The sequence below is a fragment of the Aquarana catesbeiana genome, linkage group LG02 (genome assembly GCF_042186555.1).
Source record: "Aquarana catesbeiana isolate 2022-GZ linkage group LG02, ASM4218655v1, whole genome shotgun sequence".
NCBI lineage: Eukaryota > Metazoa > Chordata > Amphibia > Anura > Ranidae > Aquarana > Aquarana catesbeiana.
In genome coordinates, this window is record NC_133325.1 from 177023872 (window position 1) to 177048275 (window position 24404).

General features: G+C 44.6%; 1 protein-coding gene across 2 annotated transcripts in view; it reads left to right on the plus strand.

Moving 5' to 3' along the window:
- LOC141127438 (retinol dehydrogenase 16-like) overlaps positions 1–24404 on the plus strand; it is a 198537-nt gene that overhangs the window by 17390 nt on the left and 156743 nt on the right. For both annotated transcript variants that reach the window (XM_073613871.1, XM_073613868.1), the window contains exon 2: positions 22375–22708. In XM_073613871.1, coding sequence (XP_073469972.1) covers positions 22396–22708 — 313 coding nt within the window. In that variant the 5' untranslated portion in view covers positions 22375–22395. The remainder of the gene's footprint in view (positions 1–22374; positions 22709–24404) is intronic.

The window sequence follows — 24404 nt, forward strand, 5'->3', positions numbered from 1 at the left end:
TATAACATTTCACAGCAGGGCCCATTCCTGCGCCCAACAAGAGTAACTGTGAGGGTTTACATTGTTGTGGCACCACCACCACCCAAGGCCCAATTTTTCTGCCCCTGTTTAACCGCTTCAGCCTCGGAAGATTTTACCCCCTTCCTGACCAGAGCACTTTTTGAGATTCAGCACTGCGCAGCTTTAACTGACAATTGCGCGATCGTGCGACGTTGCACCCAAACAAAATTGCTGTCCTTTTTTCCCACAAATAGAGCTTTCTTTTGGTGGTATTAGATCACCTCTGCAGTTTTTATTTTTTTCGCTATAAACAAAAAAAGAGCAACAATTTTGAAAAAAAAGCTATATTTTTTACTTTTTGCTATAATAAATATCCCCCAAGAATATATAAAAAACAAATTTTTTCCTCAGTTTAGGCCGATATGTATTCTTCTACATATTTTTGGTAAAAAAAAAATCGCAATATGTGTATATTGATTTGTTTGCACAAAAGTTATAGCATCTACAAAATAGGGGATAGTTTTATAACATTTTTATTATTATTTTTTTTTTTTTATTAGTAATGGCGGCGATCTGCGTTTTTTATTGTGACTGCAACATTATGGTGGACACATCAGACACTTTTGACACTATTTTGAGACCATTGTCATTTATACAGCGATCAGTGCTATAAAAATGCGCTGATTACTGTGTAAATGACACTGGCAGGGAAGGAGTTAACCACTAGGGGGCGATCAAGGGGTTAAGTGTGTCCTAGGGAGTAATTCTAACTGTGGGGGGGATGGGCTTCAACTCACATAATAGCGATCACTGCTCCCGATGACAGGGAGCAGTGGTCTCTGTCATGTCACAAGGCAGAACGGGGAAATGCCTTGTTTACATAGGCACTTCCCCATTCTGCGGCTCCGTGACACGATTGCATGATCGCCGGGCACGGTCACGGTGTACACCCGGTCGCGGTGTATGCCCGCTAGCCCCGCCAATTAAAGGGGACGTACAGGTATGCCCATTTTCCCACTGCTGCCATTGTGCCAACATATAATGGCATGCAGCGGTTGGCAAGTGGTTAACAGGGGCATGTAATTACAGCCACGAGCAGTTTTAAATTACATTTTTTCCTTAAGACCCCTTTCACACTGAGCACTTTCACGCTAAAAAAAAGTGCCTGAAAAGCTCACGAAAACCTATTTCCATTAAAATCAATGAATGCTTTTACACTGGGGCAGTGCGCTGGCAGGGCGGTGAAAAAATGCCCCTCTCCATTGAAATGAATGGAAAGCTCTTCAAAAGCACCTGAACAGCTCTTCAAAAGCGCTCAGTGTTTTACTGGCAGTTTAGAAGCGCCTCAGTGTGAAAGGGGACTTTTCTCATTCTGCTGTGGTACTGTTATAAACATGGGAAATATGCACTACTTTAGGCTGGGTTCACACCTATGCATCCAATTTGCATAGCAGGAGAATATGACCGGCTCTCTATGGAGCTGGTTCACATGTCACTGGGGCGGCTGCGTAGCGCACTGCACAGAAGCGCTGTGCTTCTTTGCCTCCGTTTCAGGGCCAAATTCGGGCAAAGATTATGTCCTGATTCCTCCCTGAAACGGAGAACAGGGGCGGACAGCGTTGCTGTGCGATCCACAGCCGATTTTGGTGTGAACCGAGCCTAACAGGCAGACTAAGGAGACCCCCCCAGGCCCGATATTTAAAGAAATATTTCATTTTTATTGTTTCACCTTAAGCATTATTAAAATCACTGCCCCCGAAAAAACAGCCATTTTTAAAACTTTTTTTGCATTGATACATGTCCCCTGGGGCAGGACCTGGGTCCCCAAACACTTTTTATGGCAATAACTTGCATATAAGCCTTTAAAATTAGCACTTTTGATTTTTTCACGTTCGCGTCCTATAGACTTTAAGGGTGTTCGCACAAATTTTTTGCCTATTCGCATGTTCTGCTGTGAACCGAACCAGGGGGTGTTCATCCCTAATGGAGACCTGGAAGGGCGGGACATAATTAAGACACTGTTCTAGATTTTGAGGAACTTTTGTTGCGTATCATTTAAAATAACTGTTAGCATCTCATTGATAAATGTGCCTTGTATGTGGCCATTAACTTACACAAGATTAAGGCTCTGTTTCCACTACTGCGACTTATTTTGCGACTTGACACATGTCAAGTCGCATGACAAGTCAAAACCCATGTATTTCAATGGTCCCCGTTCTAATTGGTGCGACTCAAGTTGCAGCGACTCGAAAAAAGGTTCTTGCACTACTTTGTTCCGTCTTCGGTGCGACTTGTTCTCCATAGAAAGGTATTAAGTCGCAATGCAGTCGTATGTACATGTCTGACACCGCGACTTTGTTGCGACTTCCACGGAATTCTACGGAAGCACATGATCTCTGCTCCTCCCGAATACATCACTTCCTATATTGATGTATGTGAGTGTGGAAGACAGCAGGAAGCATGCCTAGGGCTCGAAAAAATAAGCGACAAGTGCATGACAATGAGGAAATTATTCAGCTTGTCAGACAACGTCCGGCAATATATGACCTCAGAGATCCAGGTTACAAAGATCATGCAAAGAAGGAGAGAGCATGGTTGGAAGTGGCTCGCATATATAATGAGACCTGGGACTCTTTATCAGCCACAGAACGTTCTTCAAAAAGTAAGTGGTTGATATATGCTGCTTAGCACTTTGCGCCTTGCACCTATTTAAATATTCTGTAACCAATGGGTGTGTGTTAACAATGTGTACTGTGTTTTCTTGGTGGGGACCGCTTCTCCTGCCAGGAGATCACAATGGTTTGCAGGAGGGAATCCCCTGTCAACACTATCTGTGTTGATGGTGGAATTTATATAGTTACTTTCCTGTAACCTGTGGCTGCAGGAAAGTAAATCTGTGTGTGTGAGCAAATAATATTTGACCAGGGTCCAAATAATATTAAATAATATTAAAGATGGCCCTGTCAACATCCTCCAGCACATGGCAAATTATGTAGGTGTCATGGGTAATATATTTAGCGGTTGATTTAACACCATCCATATCAATTATGCAGCCTAGCAAATGAATGACCTATAGGCAGTTACTAAAGTTTTTGGTTTTAATTTATTATTTGCTTTATATTTTGTAGTGCACTCGTTACAAACTCGATGGAGAAGTCTCAAAGACTGCTACAACTGGTACTTACGCAAATTAAAAGAAGGAAGGAGTGGTTCCGGCTCAAAAAGATTAGCCCCATATGCCCATGCCGGGGATCTTGATTTTTTGAAACCAGTGTTGGAAATGCGAGAGTAAGTTATCAGCAGGCATATGTTACGAATTGTACATATCAAATTGTAATGCTTACTTAAAAAATATGTGATTTGTATTTCAGAACCCAAGCAAGCTGGGAAGACAGCACACAGGGTTTGGCAGCAGAAGATGAGGCAGAGGAAGCTGCGGAGGAGGAGGAGCAAGAACAATTCCAAGACAATGTTGACAAGGAACTATTCGTAGATGAATCAAGGTCAACATCAAACTCAATGAATGAGGAGGATGCAGAACCAGGGCCTAGCAATGTCTCTAGGCCTTTGCGAAGATCTTCAAGGGGAAGTGCCCGGCCTGTGAAACCCATGGATAAAATTTTAGATGTAGTCAGTCAGATGTCCACTAAAATGGCTGAAAACCAGTGTGAAGACACAGCATTTCTCACTGTAATTTTAGGCATATGTAAACAGGTACCCCCTGAAAAAAAATATGCACTCAGGATGGCTTTGATGTCAACTGCTCAATCATTTGTGGGTGAGGGGCCAACAACATCCTCAGCATATATGCAACCCCCCCTTCCCCAATATCCCCCTTATCAACAATACACTCACTTTCCAAGTACACAGTATGCTCCACCAATAAACCGTCCATACTGTGACCAGTATGGTAATATGCTGAATCCCTCAAGGCCACGCATGTTGCATCCAATTCCTGCCCCCACTACCTCTACCCTTGGCCCCCCAACCACTCACCAACTTAGGCAGCCTACACCCAGTCAGGTTCCGCCTTTTCTGGAAAGGAAATATTACCCTGGTCCATCAGTGGATTTCCCTGGACCAACCAATAGTTCAGTTTCCGGGACCACTGAAAACAAAACATACGAGCAATTGTAATTTACTATTATTTTTGATGTGGGTTTAAGACTTGTTCTATATTTTTGGGTTGGTTGAGGAGGCCAAAACAACAACTGTTGAATTTTTGAGTTGATGGAACGTATTTCTTTATTTTTGCCTTCTTGCAAAAAGAGTTGTCTTGTAAAAAAGATTCAGATTATATGTTTTAACTTTTTTTATGACTTTTATTTTGGTGTTTTTCCAAGTGAAATATTTTATTATTTTAATATTTGTTGTGCTTGTTAAAAAGTAAAAAAAATGGTGTAGTTCACCAAAACACATAACAAAAAATTTTTTGGTGCTTTCCTGCACAAAAATCTTGAAATTAAAAATTATTTTGGTTACATTATGCATTTTCTGCTTATTCTTTTTTCGAATTTGTGGTAAAGACCTGTTATTCTGCATTTGGATGCAATGAAACATAACAGACATCTAAATAATATTACAATAAAATGCATGACATACATTATGCTATGGCATCCTGCTGCCAGGGGACAGAACCAGCAGCAGACATAAAATAAGACGAGAATCCCTCACGCACACTGGCACCATTGGTGGTGCCCCTACTGGCACTCCATTGTGCACCTTCCAGATCGTGCATGAGGGAATCTTCAAAAAGATAGCCATCACAAATTCTAACAAAATTATGAAGCACACATGCTGCTTTTACTGCAGATATTGCATTCTCAAGTTTTAAATTAATCGGTGTATGTAGCAAACACCACTTGTTGGCTAAAATGCCAAAAGAACATTCTACCACTCGTCTTGCCCTCGTTAACCGGTAATTGAAGATTCGCTTCTCTTCACTCAGACACCTATTGGAATAAGGCCTTAATAGATGCTCACTGAGAGCAAAGGCCTCATCCCCAACAAACACAAATGGCATTGGCGGCCCATTTGTTCCTGGCAACGGACAGTCCTGTGGCAGGTCCAGACCATTTTCCCGCAACATTCTTCCAAACGATGATCTTTGGAAAATACTGGAGTCTGAGCTGCTGCCATATGATCCGATGTCTATATAGCTAAAACAATAATTGGCATCAGCCACTGCTAGTAATACAAAAGAAAAATATTTTTTGTAATTAAAGTATTTTGTTCCACTGCCAATGGGCATCACTACCCTCATATGTTTTCCGTCAATTGCCCCTAGACAATTTGGGAAATTGCAACGATCCCAGAAAACTTCCGCTATCTTGCACCAATCTTCGCAAGTGGGCTTCTTCAGGATCAAATCCCTAAGGACATTCCAGATGTCTCGGCAGGTATCATGGACAATATTGCTGACAGTAGTTTTGCCAACCAAAAACTCATAATGCAAACTTGCAAAGGAATGTCCAGTTGCCAGGTACCTAAAATGGAAAAGTACATACATTTTAATATAATGATACATATTTACACTAAGCTACTTCAATAAACAAAAAAAAAGAGCTAGGAAGGAGGTGCCTGAGGAAGTGAAGAATGAAGAAGAGGAGCAGGAGAAAGACACTGGTGATGTAGAGGCAAAGTTAAGATTGTAAAAACAAGCTTACGCACAATTACATGCTAGTATTTTTTTTTGGACTTCATGTAAAGATGATGAAAGAATGATGTGGATCTCCAAATGCCACATAGAAGTTAAGAAGAAGAAACAGTAGGTATGAAAAGTTACCTCAATGTTATTATGAGTCTTTCAAACAGCTGGAATACTCCTTCTGAAACTTGTGTTTTGTCGCTCTAGATGACTAGAGAGCAAAGCCAACAATTCATCTAAACTGTAAAGAGAAAAAATATGGCTATTATCTACACTGACCATGTAAAAATCAAACATTTAAAAATGGAGTTCCATTTTTATAACAATTTGATCAGGTTATAGTTAACACTTCTAGCTATTCAAATCTAAAAATTATAAAAAGAGTCATACTGACCAGGCATATACACATTTTCATAAATATATCTGGCAGCATTTGCAAGTTGACATCAAAAAATGTTTTCACCTTCTAATTGACATCCTTGTGTAGTTGAAGAATTTGTCTTCATGAGCCCGGAGGTCATTGTAAAGGACCCCAAACTGGCCTCTCACTTCCCTTTGGGCGATGATGGGATGGATCCAAAACCTATGCCTTCTCCTCCTCCGGTTATCCTCCTCTTCTTTATCTATAAATGCTGCTACAGCAGCCAAAATGACTGCTGACCCAACATATTGCATAGCCAACATGTTTGCTAACAAACATACAACACGTGACAACGAAAGAGGAAGGGGAAATAAATAAGCAGGATAAGGAATTACATCACTATGACTAAATCGCAGAACATCCAAGTCGCACAAAGTCGTTATTAAAGTCGCAACAAAACGCACCACAAATCGCATTGCAAAATCGCAGTGTAAAGCGCATGACTTTGGGGACGCACTAGTGGAAACATAGCGTAAGGGAGGGAGATTTCCGCATGTGAGTGATAGTTTGTTTTGTTGTCATAAAGATATGTGAAATGAGTACACATTCACAACACAAAACATTTTTAATAGGTTTATGCAAATGAGCTTCCCACAAGTCTTTACAAAGGTTTACTTGAAGAATTGTGTTAATCATTATTTATACCTACAGTGGGACGGAAAGTATTCAGACCCCCTTACATTTTTTACTCTTTGTTATATTGCAGCCATTTGCTAAAATCATTTAAATTCATTTTTTTCATTAATGTGCACACAGCACCCCATATTGACAGAGAAGCACAGAGTTGTTGACATTTTTGCAGATTTATTAAAAAAGAAAAACTGAAATATCACATGGTCCTAAGTATTCAGACCCTTTGCTCAGTATTTAGTAGAAGCACCCTTTTGATCTAATACAGCCATGAGTCTTTTTGGGAAAGATGCAACATGTTTTTCACACCTGGATTTGGGGATCTTCTGCCATTCGTCCTTGCAGATCCTCTCCAGTTCTGTCAGGTTGGATGGTAAACGTTGGTGGACAGCCATTTTTAGGTCTCTCCAGAGATGCTCAATTGGGTTTAAGTCAGGGCTCTGGCTGGGCCATTCAAGAACAGTCACGGAGTTGTTGTGAAGTCACTCCTTTGTTATTTTAGCTGTGTGATTAGGGTCATTGTCTTGTTGGAAGCACTCTGGAGAAGGTTTTCGTCCAGGATATCCCTGTACTTGGCTGCATTCATCTTTCACTCAATTTCAACCAGTCGTCCTGTCCCTGCAGCTGAAAAACACCCCCACAGCATACACCATGCTTCACTTTTGGGACTGTATTGGACACGGGATGAGCAGTGCCTGGTTTTCTCCACACATACCGCTTAGAATTAAGGCCAAAAAGTTCTATCTTGGTCTCATCAGACCAGAGAATCTTATTTCTCACCATCTTGGAGTCCTTCAGGTGTTTTTTTAGCAAACTCCACATGGGCTTTCATGTGTCTTGCACTGAGGAGAGGCTTCCGTTGGGCCACTCTGCCATAAAGCCCCGACTGCTGGAGGGCTGCAGTGATGGTTGACTTTCTACAACTTTCTCCCATCTCCCAACTGCATCTCTGGAGCTCAGCCACAGTGATCTTTGTGTTCTTCTTTATCTCTCTCACCAAGGCTCTTCTCCCCCGATAGCTCATTTTGATCGGACGGCCAGCTCTAGGAAGGGTTCTGGTCGTCCCAAACATCTTCCATTTAAGGATTATGGAGGCCACTGTGCTCTTGGGAACCTTAAGTGCAGCAGAAATTTTTTGTAACCTTGGCCAGATCTGTTCCTTGCCACAATTCTGTCTCTGAGCTCTTCAGGCAGTTCCTTTGACCTCATGATTCTCATTTGCTCTGACATGCACTGTGAGCTGTAAGGTCTTATATAGACAGGTGAGTGAGGCCCGGAATAATGAAAAGAAGTGGAATAGTGCAGGGCCGGGCATGACAGTGTGTCTAGTGACACATGGGGTTAAAAGTTTCATGGAGAGGTGGGAGGAGATATCAAGAAAGTGGAGAAGGAGTGGCCATATAAAAGGGGGGCGGAGCAAGAGCAGAGCAGTGTGCTTGGAAGGAGACACGAGGAGGCAGAATTTCTCTGCTCCTCAGCAACAATGGCGGAAGTGGAGGCGATCCTGGCGCGCTTGAGGCAGGCTGCAGAGGTGAGAGGATCAGACTGGCTCCACAGCCAGGTCACTGAGCTACTAGGCGGGGAGACCAGCACGGCTGTGAGGAAGGATGGGCCGTCGGCGCGTGCGCGTAGATCGCGGCCTCTGGCGCGTTACTCGCCGGGACCCGAAGACAGGCAAGGCCGGGTGGAGAGGAGCCCTAGGGGGGAGCGATCGGTTCCGCCGGCGAAGAGGAGTCACAAGGCGACGGTAGCGAGGCCCGGGCGGGTTACACGCCGTGGTCAGGGCTCAGTGGGTGGGGCCACTTCCCGGAACGCTGGGCCAGGCTATGGAGACCAGACTTGCCCCCCCGTAGCTCTCAATGAGCGGGGGAGGGTGGACAGAAGGGGGAGATCTGAGGCTGGAGCAAGGGAGGCATGGAGAAGCAGACCGGATGACGCTGTGGGTGGGCAGAGCTCACCTGGCAGGAGCGGGGATGCACAAGATGGCGGACGGAGCAGGACACAGGCTGACCCGGTTGCAGGGACGTCAGGGCAGCAGGGATCGTCATCAGCACGCACCAATGTACAGGCTACAAGACAGAGTGGTGTTACGGCCTCCAGGGGGAATTCACCTGGGGAGCTGCCTGTGTCATCAGTCCCGGCGCACGTGGAACAGTCGGAGGATGGAATGTCGGAAGAGGAAGAAGAGCCAAGGCAGCAGGTGCCTGCGAAAGAGAGCGACACAGCGGCTGTTGGGAGGACTCCTGGTCAGCCCGGTAAGTCAAGTGACAATTTATCATTTACTAATGCGTTACAGGGTTAGTTGGGGGCGGTGGCGCCGGGTGCAGGAGGGATGGTGTCACCTTTGCCGCAGTCGTCAGGACAGGCTCCAGACCAACAATTGGCGGGTACCGCATCTGCCAGTTCGGGGTCCGGGGGGCAGCTCCAGGAGCTATTGGAAGGGCTACGGGTGTTGGTGGGTCGTTTTGGCAATGCACAAGGTCAGGTTCAGCGAACGGATACGCAAGGGGATGCCCAGAGGGTGGAAAAAGATGGCGGGGGGTGAACTCAGGGGGGGGCCTGAGGTATCTCCGGCCACAGTAGTATCGACTGACAAGACGATGGAGCCGATGCCAGCGAAGGAGGTGTCAGGTGAGAAGGGGGCCGCAGAAGGGAAGGGCAGGTCTGATGTGGTTAGGCTGGCTGATGCTGCAAGATGCGAGATATATGTGTGTTTTGAAGGCCCACTGGGAGCTCATTTAAAACAGGAGGTGCGGGAAAAAATTTACAAAGGTGAGTATGTGGAGATCTTCTCCTTATTGCCTTTGGAAAAGTTCAACCTGGATAGGGTTAGGCCCGACGATTCCAAGAAGGAGGATGAAGAGAAGAGGAGATATAGATTGATACCGCGAACATTTCTAAATTGGTTACAGGCGTTCGCTATCATGGCCAGCGTCATTGGCGAAAAGAACCCGGAACACTGTTCGGGGTTGTTTTGTTATATGGATGCTATAGGGGAGGCACACAGGGTTTATGGGGGAACTGCTTGGCTACGGTATGACGAGCAGTTTCGTCAACGCAGAGCGGTTCGTCCGGATCTGCGTTGGGACCATAAGGATATTAGCCTATGGATGAGACTGATGTCGTCAGCTAGGGCCCCGCCTCAGTTATTTCAGGGGGGGGCCTGGGGTACCCACTCCTCAGGACTACCGGCCGGCAAAAAATGGGGGGTGTGCTGGCAGTTTAATGAGGGATCCTGTAAATTCGGGGGATCGTGCAAATTCAAGCACGAATGTTCAGGGTGTGGGGGAGCCCACACCCTGTCTCAGTGTTCCAAAAAAGGAAAGCGTTCCGGGGAGTCTACTTACAAGAGGGATGACGCAGGTGAAGGTGGAAAGGATGCAGCCTTTCCTAAGTAAGTATCCGGACAGGAAAGCGGCGTTACTGATAACAGAGGGGTTCAGGGAGGGGTTCAAAATACCGTGTTCATTGGAGGTAGTTCCTCCAGTAGCGCGGAATTTAAAATCTGCAATGGAACATCCAGGGGTGGTGGGGGAGAAATTGGCAAAGGAAGTGGTTTTGGGACGGATGGGTGGCCCCTTCGGGTCAAAACCATTAATAGACCTGGTGGTGTCGCCACTGGGTGTAGTGCCAAAGAAAGAGCCGAATAAATTTCGGTTAATTCACCACTTATCATTCCCAAAAGGGGGATCGGTTAATGATTTCATTGACCCTGAAGCATGCACCGTGTCATACACTTCGTTTGATGCGGCGGTGCGATGGGTCAGGCGATACGGAGAGGGGGCACTAATGGCAAAAGCTGATATAGAGGCGGCATTTAGGCTACTGCCAGTGCACCCAGATAGCTTTTGGCTGTTGGGGTGCCACTGGCAGGAACAATTTTATGTGGACAAATGTTTGCCCATGGGTTGCTCCATTTCGTGCGCTATGTTTGAAGTTTTCAGTTCTTTTCTGGAATGGGTTGTTAGGGAGGTGTCGGGGCTTGAATCTATGATACACTATCTGGATGATTTCCTGTGCATAGGCCCCCCTTCTTCAAGTGTGTGTGCGATTTTATTGTCAACGTTGCAGCACATTGCAGAGCGGTTTGGTGTGCCCCTGGCAGCTGAAAAAACGGAGGGTCCCACAACAGAACTTAGTTTTTTGGGCATTGTTATTGATTCATGGGCAATGGAATGTAGGTTACCGCAAGACAAGTTAGTGGATTTGCAGACGGAAATTCAGCGGATACACGGGAGGAAGAAAATACAATTGCGGGACCTCCAATCCTTGCTTGGTAAGTTGAACTTTTTTTTTTTTTTTTTTTTTAATTTGATAATTTTTATTTATAAACGTACAAAATACATCACAATATACAGTATTCATGTGATATCATATTACTAAAATCACCACTATTAAATGTACATAAGAATCCCGTAAAAGAGTGCTCTAATTATTGTTATAACCTTACTCCTTCCCCTTCTTCCCCCCACCTCCCCCTCCCCCCTCCACCCCCCCTCCCCCCTACACCCCCCCACTCCCCCCCCACCTAACCTACCCAACTTAAATCATTCTATCTTATATTAACTTCCCTATTCGTAAGGACATTGTCTCTATATTTCCCTACAGTGGGTATCCCATTTCCTCCAACCAGGGTCTCCAGAGTTTTTTTAATTCTTTCAGGTTCCTTCTTTTTATATAAACTGCCTTTTCCTTCCACATTGTTTCAGTCACCGTTTTAATCCACTCGTCTTTCCGGGGGGGGGTTCTTGCCTGCCATCTTTGGGCAATTAACTTTCTTGCCTGAAAGAGGCATCTCTGGACTATTATAGTCTTGGAGATTCCTGTATCTGTACTCTCCCCTACTCCTAATATACATAATTTCGGGTCCATTTTAAGTTCTAAAGAGAAGATCTTATTGAGGGTTCCTACTATCTCTGACCAATACCGGAATTGTTTCGGGCACTTCCATAGCATGTGTAACAAGTCCCCCACATCTTGACATCTAGGGCAGTTGGCATCTAGTCTCCGCCCAAATTCAAATAACCTTTTAGGGGTGTAATACGTCCTATGGAGTAACATCAGGTGTGAAATCTTTTGAGCCGGTGAGACCGACACCCGATGTCCCCCCGCTAGTATCTCCCTCCACTGTCCATCTGAGAACACACCCAACTCTTTTTCCCATTTACCTCTACTTTTAAGTTTACCCGGGCCTCTATGCTGTTTTTACAGATGTGTGGGTATATTTCGGCTATAGACCTGCAGTGGCCCCCCTGGTCTCCCAGCTTCTGAAACACAGTAGACTCATTCCAGGAGGGTCCCTGATCCCCAAACTGTGTCTTAAGGGCATGTTTGATTTGTATATAGTTGTATAGTGACCGATCTGGTATATCGAATTCCTCCTTCAATGAGGGGAAGGATTTTAGGGAAGACTGATTATATAACTGGGCTAATTTATTTATTCCTCTTTTTTCCCATATTTTAATTATTCCTATTGCATGTAGTTCTTGTAGGTTCTTATTATTCCATAGTGGAGTACATTTGGTCCATCCACTCATTCCCTTCAGGGCTTTAATGGATCTCCAAACTTTTATTATTAATTTGACCGTTGGGGTTTTATGTATAAAGGAGTCCGCCTCCAATGTCTCTATAACGGTCCTATGGGGGGCTCCCGTGATCATCAATCTCTCATTACTACATCCCCTGGGGGTCAAATTTTTCCCCAAGTGCTGCAACTGGGCTGCCAAAAAATAACTTCGTGGGTGGGGTACTGCCATCCCCCCTTCTCGCGACGGGAGTTGTAGGGTCTGCAACCTTATCCTAGGGGATCCCCCTTTCCATACGAGGTCTCTAAATATTGTTTCTATTTTATTAAACCATTTCCTACTTATCCATATTGGCAAGTTCTGCATTATATACAGTAGTTGGGGGAGCCATAGCATTTTAATTAAATTACACCTACCCGCTGTTGATAACGGGAGGCCCTTCCATATTTCAGTCTTACTTTTGAATTTCTTCAACAAGGGGGTTAAATTATTGTCTAGGTAATTCCCTTAGTTATTTTAATACCCAGATACTTCGTTAACTCTGTTATTTCTAACCTATTATTATTTAAGGGGGAGTCTACTCTGACGGGGTCTACTGGCAATAGAACTGATTTTCCCCAGTTTATGGACAGTCCCGAGATTTTTCCAAACCTTGAGAATATATCCATTACTTGTCTCAGGGATCCCTCAGTATCTCCCATGAATATGAGGACATCGTCCGCGTATAATGCGATCCGCTCCTCACCATCCTCCCTCCGGAACCCCTCTATTATTCTATCTTGCCGTACTGTTGTAGCTAATGGCTCCATAGCTAAAGCAAAAATCATGGAAGATAAAGGGCATCCCTGCCTTGAGCCCCTCTCTAATTTAAACCCAGTCGAGTAATCGTTGTTGATTTTTACTTTCGCATTTGGTTCATTATACAATACTTTAACCCAATTAATGAATGAAGGACCGAAACCATACTCCTTTAATACTCTCCAGATATATTCCCATTCTAAACTGTCGAATGCTTTTACCACATCCAACAGTAGAATTGCCCTAGAGCCCCTATTTTCCGTGGGAATCTGTAAGTTCAATAGAACTCTCCTAATATTCATACTGGTTGTTCGATGGGGTATAAATCCCGTCTGGTCCGGGTGGACTATTTTATGGATCACTTTCTTTACTCTGGCAGCTAAAATTTTTGCTAAGATCTTTACATCTGCACAGAGTAAAGATATAGGTCTATATGACCCAGGGTCCAGGGGGTCTTTCCCCTCCTTATGCAATACTATTATTGTGGCTTCCGTCATTGATGTGGGTAAGCTCCCTTTCTCTTTTGCCCAATTAAACACGTCCAAAAGTTCCTGAAATAGTACTTCCCCATACTGTTTATATATCTCAACTGGGAGACCATCGGAACCGGGTGATTTATGATTGGCCATTTCTGATACCGCCATTTTGATCTCTTCTACAGTAATTGGTCTTTCCAATTCATCAATATCCATCCCCTCCAATGTTGGAATGTCAATATTTTGAAAAAAATTGTCCATTTCTCTCTCATCCATAGTCCCACAAGATTTATATAGCCCTTTATAGTATTCTTTAAACGTCTCAGTGATTACTTCTAATTGAGATGATATCTCGCCTCCTGAGGTCGTAATGGCTGGGACCATGGATGTGGGGGAGCCGGACCTGACTATATGGGCCAGTATCTTCCCTACTTTTTCCCCTTCCCCATACATAACTTGTTTCTGAAATGCCCTTTTATTTCCTACTTTCCTAATTATTATATCCTTATACCTTTGTTGTTTATTCTCCCAGACTCTCTGTTTTTCAGGGGAAGGTTCATTCGTGTACTCCCTTTCAGCATCAATTAGTTCCCTCTTGAACCGCTCCTCCCAGTCCCGTGATGTTTTTTTAATTTTTGACACCTTCTGTAAGAGTGAGCCCCTTAGGTATGCCTTCAGTGCGTCCCACAATACCCCCTTCGATGTGGTGCCCGAATTAAGTTTTATAAATTCCTTTAATTCTGCTATTACCCCTTCCTGATTCTCTATTACTTCCAACCAAGCTGGGTTCATCTTCCATGTTCTATATATTTTCTTGTGTCCCGGGTTTATCGAGATTGTAAGCAGGGAATGGTCCGATACCCCTCTAGGTTGGTAGTTTATATTATTTATTACTTGTGATGCTGATCCATTACCTAAAACTAGATCTATCCTTGACAGTGAAGCGCAGGAACTCGAGTAGCACGAAAATTGTGAGGCCCTCGGGTTCCGTATTCTCCACATGTCAGACAACCCTGCTTCTTGAAGGAATTGTCTCATCCGGTTTTCCTGTTTTCCTTGGCTCTGTTTCCCCCCTGGAAGTCTATCTACTTTACTATCCAAGACTATATTAAAATCCCTGACTATTATAACTGGTAACCCAGTCTTGTCAATTATAAATTCCATGAGGTTATGCATAATATCCAGTTTAAACGGGGGAGGGATATATAAATTAGCCAGTACGCATTCCAGATTCTCTATTACGCAATGCAAGAGCACATACCGCCCCTCTTCGTCTACCCTGCACTGTCTGCAAGTGAATGCTACTCCACAACCAATCAAAGTTGATACTCCTCTTGAGTAGGAGGTGTGTGTAGAGTGGAACTGGTGTTGATATCTCTTATTCCACAAGTTAATTTTAGTATCTTTTGTCAGGTGTGTCTCTTGCAGACAGGCAATCTCAACTTTAACCACTTCCCGCCCGCCCTATAGCGGATTGACGTCCGGGAAGTGGTTGTGTTATCCTGACTGGACGTCATATGACGTCCAGCAGGATAACATGCCGCAGCGCGCCCCCGGGGGCGCGTATCGCGGCGATCGGTGGAGCGGTGTGTCAGTCTGACACACCGCTACACTGATCTTGGTAAAAAGCCTCCGGCGGAGGCTCTTTACCACGTGATCAGCCGTGTCCAATCACGGCTGATCACGCTGTCAATAGGAAGAGCCGTTGATCGGCTCTTCCTCACTCGCGTCTGACAGACGCAAGTAGAGGAGAGCCGATCGGCGGCTCTCCTGGCAGGGGGGGTCTGCGCTGATTGTTTATCAGCGCAGCCCCCCCTCAGATCACCCCACTGGACTACCAGGGATGCCACTAGGACCACCAGGGAAGGGGCAACGTGGATGGCCAGGTATGTACCCCATGGCTATCCACATGTGCCCAATCTGTGCCAATCAGTGCCCACAAATGGGCACTGATTGGCACTATTATATCCATGATCTGCCCAGCAATGCCCAGATCTGCCCAGCAATGCTTTTTTCAGTGCCACCTGTCATTGCCCATCTGTGCCAACTGTCATTGCCCATCGGTGCCACCTGTCAGTGCCCATCTGTGCCCATCTGTGCCCATCAGTGCCCACCTATCAGTGCCCATCAGTGCCACACATCAGTGCCACACATAAGTACCCATCAGTGCCACCCATATATACCAGTCAATGCCACCTACGAGTGCCCATCAGTGCCGCCTATGTGTGCCCATCGGTGCCACCTATGAGTGCCCATCAGTGCCGCATACCAGTGCCACCTATCAGTGCCCATCAGTGCCACCTATCAGTGCCCATCAGTGCCGCCTATAAGTGCCCATCATCAGTGCCCGTTAGTGCCACCTCATCAGTGCCACCTCATTGGTGCCACCTCATCGGTGCCCATCAGTGCCGCCGTATCAGTGCCCATCAGTGCAGCCATATCAGTGCCCATTATTGAAGGAGAAAGCATACTTATTTACAAAAAAAATTAACAGAAACAAAGAAAAACTTGTTTTTTTTTCGAAATTTTCGGTCTTTTTTTATTTGTTGCGCAAAAAATAAAAACCGCAGAGGTGATCAAATACCACCAAAAGAAAGCTCTATTTGTGGGAAAAAAATGATAAAAAATTTGTTTGGGTACAGTGTAGCATGACCGCGCAATTGTCATTCAAATTGCAACAGCACTGAAAGGTGAAAATTGGGCTGGGCGGGAAGGTGTCTAAGTGCCTGGTATTGAAGTGGTTAAATGTATCCAAACCATCAAGTACTGCTGCTCTTTTAACAGGGGAACTCAACCCTCTAACATTCCATGACCCAATGATCAGAACCATAATCTATTGCTTATGCTTATGAACAGGAGATCCTATAGTAAGGGGAACAGGCAGTAAAAGGAGCCAGAGAAAAAAAAAAAAAAAAAAAGGGAAACAAGTGCTTAACTCTACTAATAAGAGGGGTTTTTCCCCAACACTCAAACTTTTTACTTTAGTGACATCAAATCCTAGAGACATACTCATAATACACATGTCATACGTGTTTACCATAGTTATTTATATTTTACTAGTGTATTCAGTGTAACCCTGTGAAAGAAAATATTATTTTTGTGCAAGAAAAATTTCCTTACGATCCTGTAATTCAAACGTGCCCTTTTCTGTATCTTCTTACTATAAATATTGCCCTCCCCTTCCCGCCTCTCCAACCCCACCCCTCCCCCCCCACACCATTCTAGGTCCCCCTTGTAGGCTTTTTTAATGACCGTCTCACACTCCTCTACCCCTTCCTTGCTTATTCTCAACTCTCCCGCCCTCCCCCCACCCCCCCACCCTCTCCTCCTCCCTACGCTCAAACACAAACCTATCTCTTGTTCTATCTCAACCCTGTGAGTCCCCCCACCCCACTCATACAAAGTATATCATTTTATTCTCATTTACAGCCCCTGCTTATTTTGACGAAAGCTGATCTTTTTTTTCTTCCAACCATGCTCGCGCCCTCTCTGGGGACTCAAAGATCTGACTTCCCCCAAATGCATTTACCCGAAGCCTAGCAGGATAAAGAAGAGCGTACGTAATGTCAAACATTTGGAGGCTACGCTTGATTCCCAGAAATTCCATCCTACGCTTCTGCAGTTCGGGTGAAAAGTCAGGGTACATTGATATCCTGGCTCCATTATAATACAGGTTCCCCCTTTCCCTAGCCCTTCGTAGAAGGGTCACCTTATCCTTATAGTTTAAAAATTTCAGTAACAAGGCTCTTGGGGGGCTTCCCTGAGCGGGAGGTCTAAATGGAACTCTATGTGCCCTTTCAATAGAGAACTGTTGTGAAAATGTCTCTCTCCCAAAAGTCTCAATTAGCCATTTTTCCATGAAACCTATCGGGTCTAATCCCTCACTCTTCTCTGGGAGTCCTACTATCCTCACATTGTCTCTCCTGAGTGTGTTTTCCATTTCGTCAAATTTTTCCATAAGCCTTTTTGTCTGATCTTTCTGTGCTTTTATCTCTTGCTTCATTGGGTTCAAGTCATCCTCCAGCAGACTTATTCTTCCTTCTATTTCTGTGACTCTTTCTGCCATTTTCTTGAGATCTTGGCTTACCTGGGCTAGTTCTTCCTTTATGTCTTTCATTTGATCTGACATATTGGTCAGAGATTGTTTGCAGGCGTTGATTGCTGAAAGAATTTCTTTAAGAGTTGGTTCGCCTTCTGTTACATGGATCTGGGTACTACTTGTTTCAGATGTTTTTCCCACCACACCTGCACCTTTATTTGAGGGATTCTTTATTGTAATACTACTTGAAAGCGTGTTCGTCTTTCCCAGGCTCTTCCTGTCCGATGCTGTCTTGCTTTGTACCTGCTGCCCCCCTTTCGTTGGTGTGTGGTCCGTTGCATTAACCAGTCTCTCCAATTTTGCAGTTGCTGCAACCGCCGCTGCCGTTGCCCCCGCTACCGTTGACACTCCACCCTTGTCTTTTTCTTTCTCTTTAGCTGAACGCAGGGACTGAGACCCCATAGCTTCCGTGTTTACTTGCTCGTCCCCCTTCCTTCTTGTCGACATTTCTAACCCCTCCTGGCCACAGCTAATTTGTATGAACTCTCGTGCTGCAACAATACATAAAGGGGCCAGGAGAAAAAAAAAAAAAAGGAGTCAATATAGGGGAGTGGTAAATGTAAAGGGAGGCACTTTTAGGAGTATTTCAAGCTTCAAACGTGTCGTCTGATAGAGCCCTGAGTTTAAACTTCTCAATGCAGTATGCCACAGTATGAGCTGATATTTTACCATGTGCCACTACCCAGTTACATGTCACCAACAAGTCTCACAAGCTCTATGACTTATTTATGCTTCTTCCCTCAGTGGAGGCATAAGGGTGGTGTCATAGAAGATAGCAGCCCTTCCTTCTATCCCACTTTAAATTTCCACTCACCCCTCCAAAGACTCACCCCCCAGATGAGTGGAACTCTCCTCAGGATACACAGGGTCAGAGTCTTCATAACATATCCGGTGTCCAATCAGCCTTTCTCCACAGTGTCGCTCTCAGCGGTCTCAGCGGTCCTTCCCTGCTGACACCTTGACGTCAGCCCTTTCTGTGAGTGTCTCTGCTCATGTGTTCCCGCGAGATCGTGTCGCGGTTTCGTTTCCAGGTCTCACACGACTCCAGCGACACCTGGCGAGTGGCAGGAGGACCCGACAGTGTTGAAGAGGAGAGCACCTCAGCTTCCTGGGAGAGGGGACGCCACTTTAGGTAGGGGCAAACGGCGAACGGACACACATGTCACCGACCCGCAAGCCGCATCCACTAGTTTCAGGCAGCAGCAGGTAGCAGGCAGTAGGCTACCGGTAACCTCCGGCCATATACTCCTGGGCTTTTACCAAGCAATAGGTGGGGTGAGGAGAGCACTCACACCGCTCCTCACTGACTCACTCCTCCATCCACTTCCGGTCCCGCCCGGTAAGTTGAACTTTGCTTGCAGGATCATACCAATGGGTAGGGTTTTTTGCCGACGGCTGTCGGCGGCTACAGCGGGGGTAAAAGCACCGGCCCATTACATTAGGCTTACAAAAGAACATCGGGAGGACCTAAAGGTATGGTATCAATTTCTGATGGAATACAACGGGAAGTCGGTGTGGATGTCGGGTCCAGTAAGTAATTTTGATGTGGAGTTGGTTACAGACGCGGCGGGATCTACTTGTTATGGGGCGTTTTTTCAGGGGCAATGGAGCGCGGAACCATGGCCAAAATCTTGGGTGGAAGCTGGCTTTCTGCGTAACCTGGTACTACTGGAATTGTTTCCAGTAGTGCTGGCTATGGAATTGTGGGGAAGGTCTTGCTGGAATTTAAAGTTAAGATTGAACTGCGACAATATGGGGGTGGTGCAGGTAGTCAATCGCATGTCAGCGTCTTCCCAACCTGTCATAAGGTTACTGCGACAGTTGGTATTACGGTGTTTGCAGTTGAATATCTTCATTTACGCTGTACATATACCGGGGATTGACAACACATTGGCTGATTCGCTGTCTCGCTTTCAGTGGGACAAGTTCAGGGAACTAGCTCCGGCTGCAGAGAAGGAAGGAATTCCTTGCCCAGGTTGGATTTGGGAGCTGGCCTTGGAGTCGTCGCAGGATGGATACAACGGTCTGTGAGTGAGTCCACATGGGTGGCATATGGGAAGGTATGGAAAGAATGGTTGGGACTGGTCCGGGAAGCTGGAGCGGGTGAGGACGGCAGGGAGGTGAGATTAACGGTCCTGTATTTTGTGTCCAGAAATATGGAAGACAGGGTGGCGGTATCGTCTATTGGTAAAAAGTTGGCTGCATTGTCATTCCTGTTTAAGTTACAAGGAAAAGAGGATTGGACGAAGGATTTTTGGGTGAGGCAGGCATTAAAAGGGTACAGGAAGGGAAGCAAGAAAAAGGATAACCGACGGCCGGTCACTTTCGCAAACCTGGCAGCAATTTGTGACCAACTGGGGTCGGTGTGCAACTCAAGTTATGAGCGTTTACTGTTTACAGCGGCTTTTTCGCTGGCGTTTTTTGGGGCTTTTCGGGTGGGAGAGTTAGTTAGCCCGTCCAGGAAGGACGCGGGGGGTATTTTAGTACAGGATGTGCGGTCTTACATGGATAAGGTGTGTTTACGGCTACGGAGGTCGAAAACAGATCAGTTGGGAAAAGGTATAGATGTATGGCTGCATGCCTTGCCGGGATCAGCAGTGTGTCCGGTGAGGACGGTGGGTGATTTTGGGAAGATGAGACCGGTAGGTGAGGGACCATTTTTATGTCATGAGGATGGGTCGTACCTATCAAGGTTTCAATTTGTGGCTGTGTTTCGGAAATGCTTATCGGAGATTGGTTTAGATGGGAAGGCATACGCCTCACACTCCTTTCGCATTGGGGCGGCTACAGAAGCTGCCAGATGCGGGTTGGATGAGGTAGCTGTAAGGAGGATTGGTAGATGGGAATCAGAGAGATTCCGTACATACATTCGCCCGCAATTAGTACTGGAATAATTAAAAAAAAAAAATATATATATATATAGTCACTAATTTTGGTTGTTTTCACACATGTAGTGGGGTTTTGTTTGTGTTGTTTTGGTGATATCACCCGCCTTGTTGTCTTTTCGTTTCAGATGGAGTGTCTCCACGCCTCATCTGGATACTGGGACACTCCTACGTGTGTTGGGGGGCAAGGAGAGGTGATGCGAGGCCGGACGGGCGTCAGTTAGGCATATCACGGAGGGAGGCTTTTATCAGGTGGTTGGGGAGACCAGGAATGATGTGGGGTAGAGTGGTTTCAGAGGTGGAACGATATGCATGGCTAGATAGGCCTCCGGATGTATTGGTCATACACGCTGGAGGTAACGATTTGGGGGTGCGTACGGTCAGGGAACTGATAGCAGATGTAAAAGCTGATCTGTTGCACTTACACACTATTTTTCCGAACACATTGTTGCTATGGTCCGATATTGTGGCACGAACTTCGTGGCGCAATGCAAGGTCGGTGGTGCGAATCAACAAGGCTCGTATACGAGTCAATAAGGTAGTGGGGAGGTTTTTGGTTCAGCAAGGGGGCATGGTTATCCGCCACAGGGAGTTGGAGATAAATGTAGGCCTATATTTGCGAAGGGATGGAGTTCACCTCACAGATGTGGGAACTGATTTATGGACTATGGGGTTGCAGGAAGGCATACAACGGGCTTTGAGGGTGTGGAGGGGCCCTTAAGGATAAGGTTTCATCCTTTCGGGCTGTGGCTGGTTTGTCGCTGTTGGTCAGTGATGGTAGCGGTAAATAAAATGTGGTAAAAGGGGTGGGGGGTCATCAATAGTATGGCCCCTCCTGTGTATTCCTGAAAGGAATACCGGTATTGTTGCACTGCAGGAGGGGGTTGTCTCCGAGCGGCACAGCTGGAGGCCTTATCAGTTTGGAACTATGTTCCTGCAGTGTACTGTTTGGATATGTGGTGAAAAGGGGTAGCTCCGTCATTGACCAACAGATTGGGTTAAAACATGTTGCTTTATTCTGAAGTTATATGTTATTGATATATTTAAGTTGATTGGAGGTATTTATACAGTTGTTTAATAAAAGGCTGTTATGGCCATTAATACTCCAGAAGAAAGGTGTGGTCTCATTATTTAAGTTGGTAAGAGGGTGGAGTATGGGTGGCTAACAGTATGGGATAAGATGGGTTCATCTGGACTACACTAGTCATGTGGCTTTCCTAATCAAGTCCAATCAGTATACTCAAACACAGCTGGACTCAAATGAAGGTGTAGAACCATCTCAAAGATGATCAGAAGAAATGGACAGCACCTGAGTTAAATATATGAGTGTCACAGCAAAGGGTCTGAATACTTAGGACCATGTGATATTTCAGTTTTTCTTTTTTAATAAATCTGCAAAAATGTCAACAATTCTGTGTTTTTCTGTCAATATGGGGTGCTGTGTGTACATTAATGAGCAAAAAAAATTAACTTAAATGATTTTAGCAAATGGCTGCAATATAACAAAGAGTGAAAAATTTAAGGGGGTCTGAATACTTTCCGTCCCCACTGTAAATCCTTTAGCACACTTTCTATACATCTGCTTCATAGTGTATTGCCAAATCCTAAAGATCCAACATGTCTGTGTTTTGTTTACATGGTGTAGTAGTAATTACAGAGTCTAACATATTATACGGTAATGTGATCACAAGTGATCAAATGATTGTGCTTGGATGGCATATGCTTACTGAGGATTTGGTTTCTGAATTGTACTTACTTGAGGTTACTGCTTGCAATTTCTGGAAAAAAACTAACATTCTAGAAAGCTTAAATATGTGTAGGATACATATGTGTATGAAGGCTAATTGTGTGTCACCTTCCTAACATGCCGCTGTATTTTTGTTTCTGTTACAGTGACTTCATCCTACTGATATCATGTGGCTTCCTCTGCTAGTGGTGTTGGGCCTGATCTTCCTATACAGGTGGCATAGACAGAGTCAGATACTGGAGGATCTTTCAGATAAATATGTCTTTATTACTGGATGTGACACTGGATTTGGCAACCTGTTGGCGAAACAACTGGACAGTCAGGGAATAAATGTTCTGGCTGCTTGTTTGACAGAGAAGGGGGCACAGAACCTGGAGAAAGAGGCCTCCAGTAGACTTCAAACAGTAATACTGGATGTCACTGACAGTCAAAGTGTCAATTCTGCTGCCAAGTGGGCTTCCACTATTATTAAAGAAAAAGGTGCTTAGTGCATTTTCAGCATTTGTATTTTCATTTTGCATATGTTTCTCATCTGCTTTGATAATTGTGCACATTTTTTTCTAGTTAGCAGCTGGATTTGCCCCAATACAGTGGGAATCTAAACGGAGTAGAAAAGCATTTGGGCAATAGAAATATGGGTTAAAAATTGTTTTGGAATTCTTGACATGCTTCCCCACATTTTTTTAATAAATATTTTTAATGGTATATATGATTTATATTTGATTTTGAAAATGTTTCTCTCTGGGGCCTTATAGTGGCTCTCCTGGGTTACATGGTAGCATTCGTAACTCAACAGGGACAGACTCACCAGGCCACCTACATTAAAAAAAAAATCATGTTTTTGATTTCTGCAAAACACCTAAAATTATTATGTTGCCTGGAAATTTTTGTTTAAAAAAAGGCAGCCTACTGAGTCCTGCAATGTTGGGTACATCAAATGTATGCACCATGTGCAATAGGGGGATGTAGACACTCTAATGCCCCGTACACACGATCGGATTTTCCGACAACAAAACCGTGGATTTTTTTCCAAAGGATGTTGGCTCAAACTTGTCTTGCATACACACAGTCACACAAATGTTGGCCCAAAATTCCGAATGTGAGAACGCGGTGATGTACAACACATATGTCGAGCCAAGAAAAAGGAAGTTTAATAACCAGTGGGGCTCCTTCTGCTTGATTCACAGCATGCGTGAACTTTTGTGCGACGGACTTGTGTACACACGATCGGACTTTCCGACAACAGCTTTTGTTGTCGGAAAATTTGAGAACCTGCTCTAAAACATTTGTGTGCGGAAATTCAGACAGCAAATGTTCGATGGAACATACACACGGTCGGACTTTCGGACAACAGGCTCACATGGAACATTTCCGGTCGGAAAATCCGACCATGTGTACGCGGCATAAGAGTGTCAGATGTGAAATACAGTATATGCCAGAGGTTGTAGCTCATCTTTTGCAGGTTGCTTCTTTCTTGATTTTTTTTCAAGTGACAGAGTCGATTTAAAGCCTAAACTCTAAATTTGATATTGTTAGGCAAAAGATTAATTTGAGTCTTTCAATAACCTGTGCAGGTGCTTGAAGTTTCCGCAGTGCCCTGTGAGAAATATTCAAAGTCTATTTCTTGCTATGGGTCTCTAGAAACAGCCCTCTATATGAATATAGTTAATAAAAGAAGAGTTTTTTTTTCTTGATACTAAATAGACACCTAAAATTCAAAAAAGCATAACGAAAAAACAGTTGAATATGCGTTTTGTTACAGCTATGGTAATGAAGCCTTAAAGTCAGCAGCTGCAGTTTTTGTAGCTGCTGACTTATACAGTGCCTTGCAAAAGTATTCACTCCCCTTGGCATTTTTCGTGTTTTGTTGCCTCACAACCTGGAATTAACATAGATTGTTTGAGGATTTGCATCATTTAATTTACAGAACATGCCCACAACTTTGAAGATTTTTTTTTATTATTATTGTGAAGCAAACAACAAATAGGACAAAATAACAGAAAACGTCAATGTGCATAACTATTCACCCCCCTAAAGTCAATACTTTGTAGAGCCACCTTTAAAGGCTATCACAGCTCCAAGTCGCTTTGGATAAGTCTCTATGAGCTTGCCACATCTTACCACTGGAATTTTTGCGCATTCCTCCTTGCAAAACTGCTCCAGCTCCTTGAAGTTG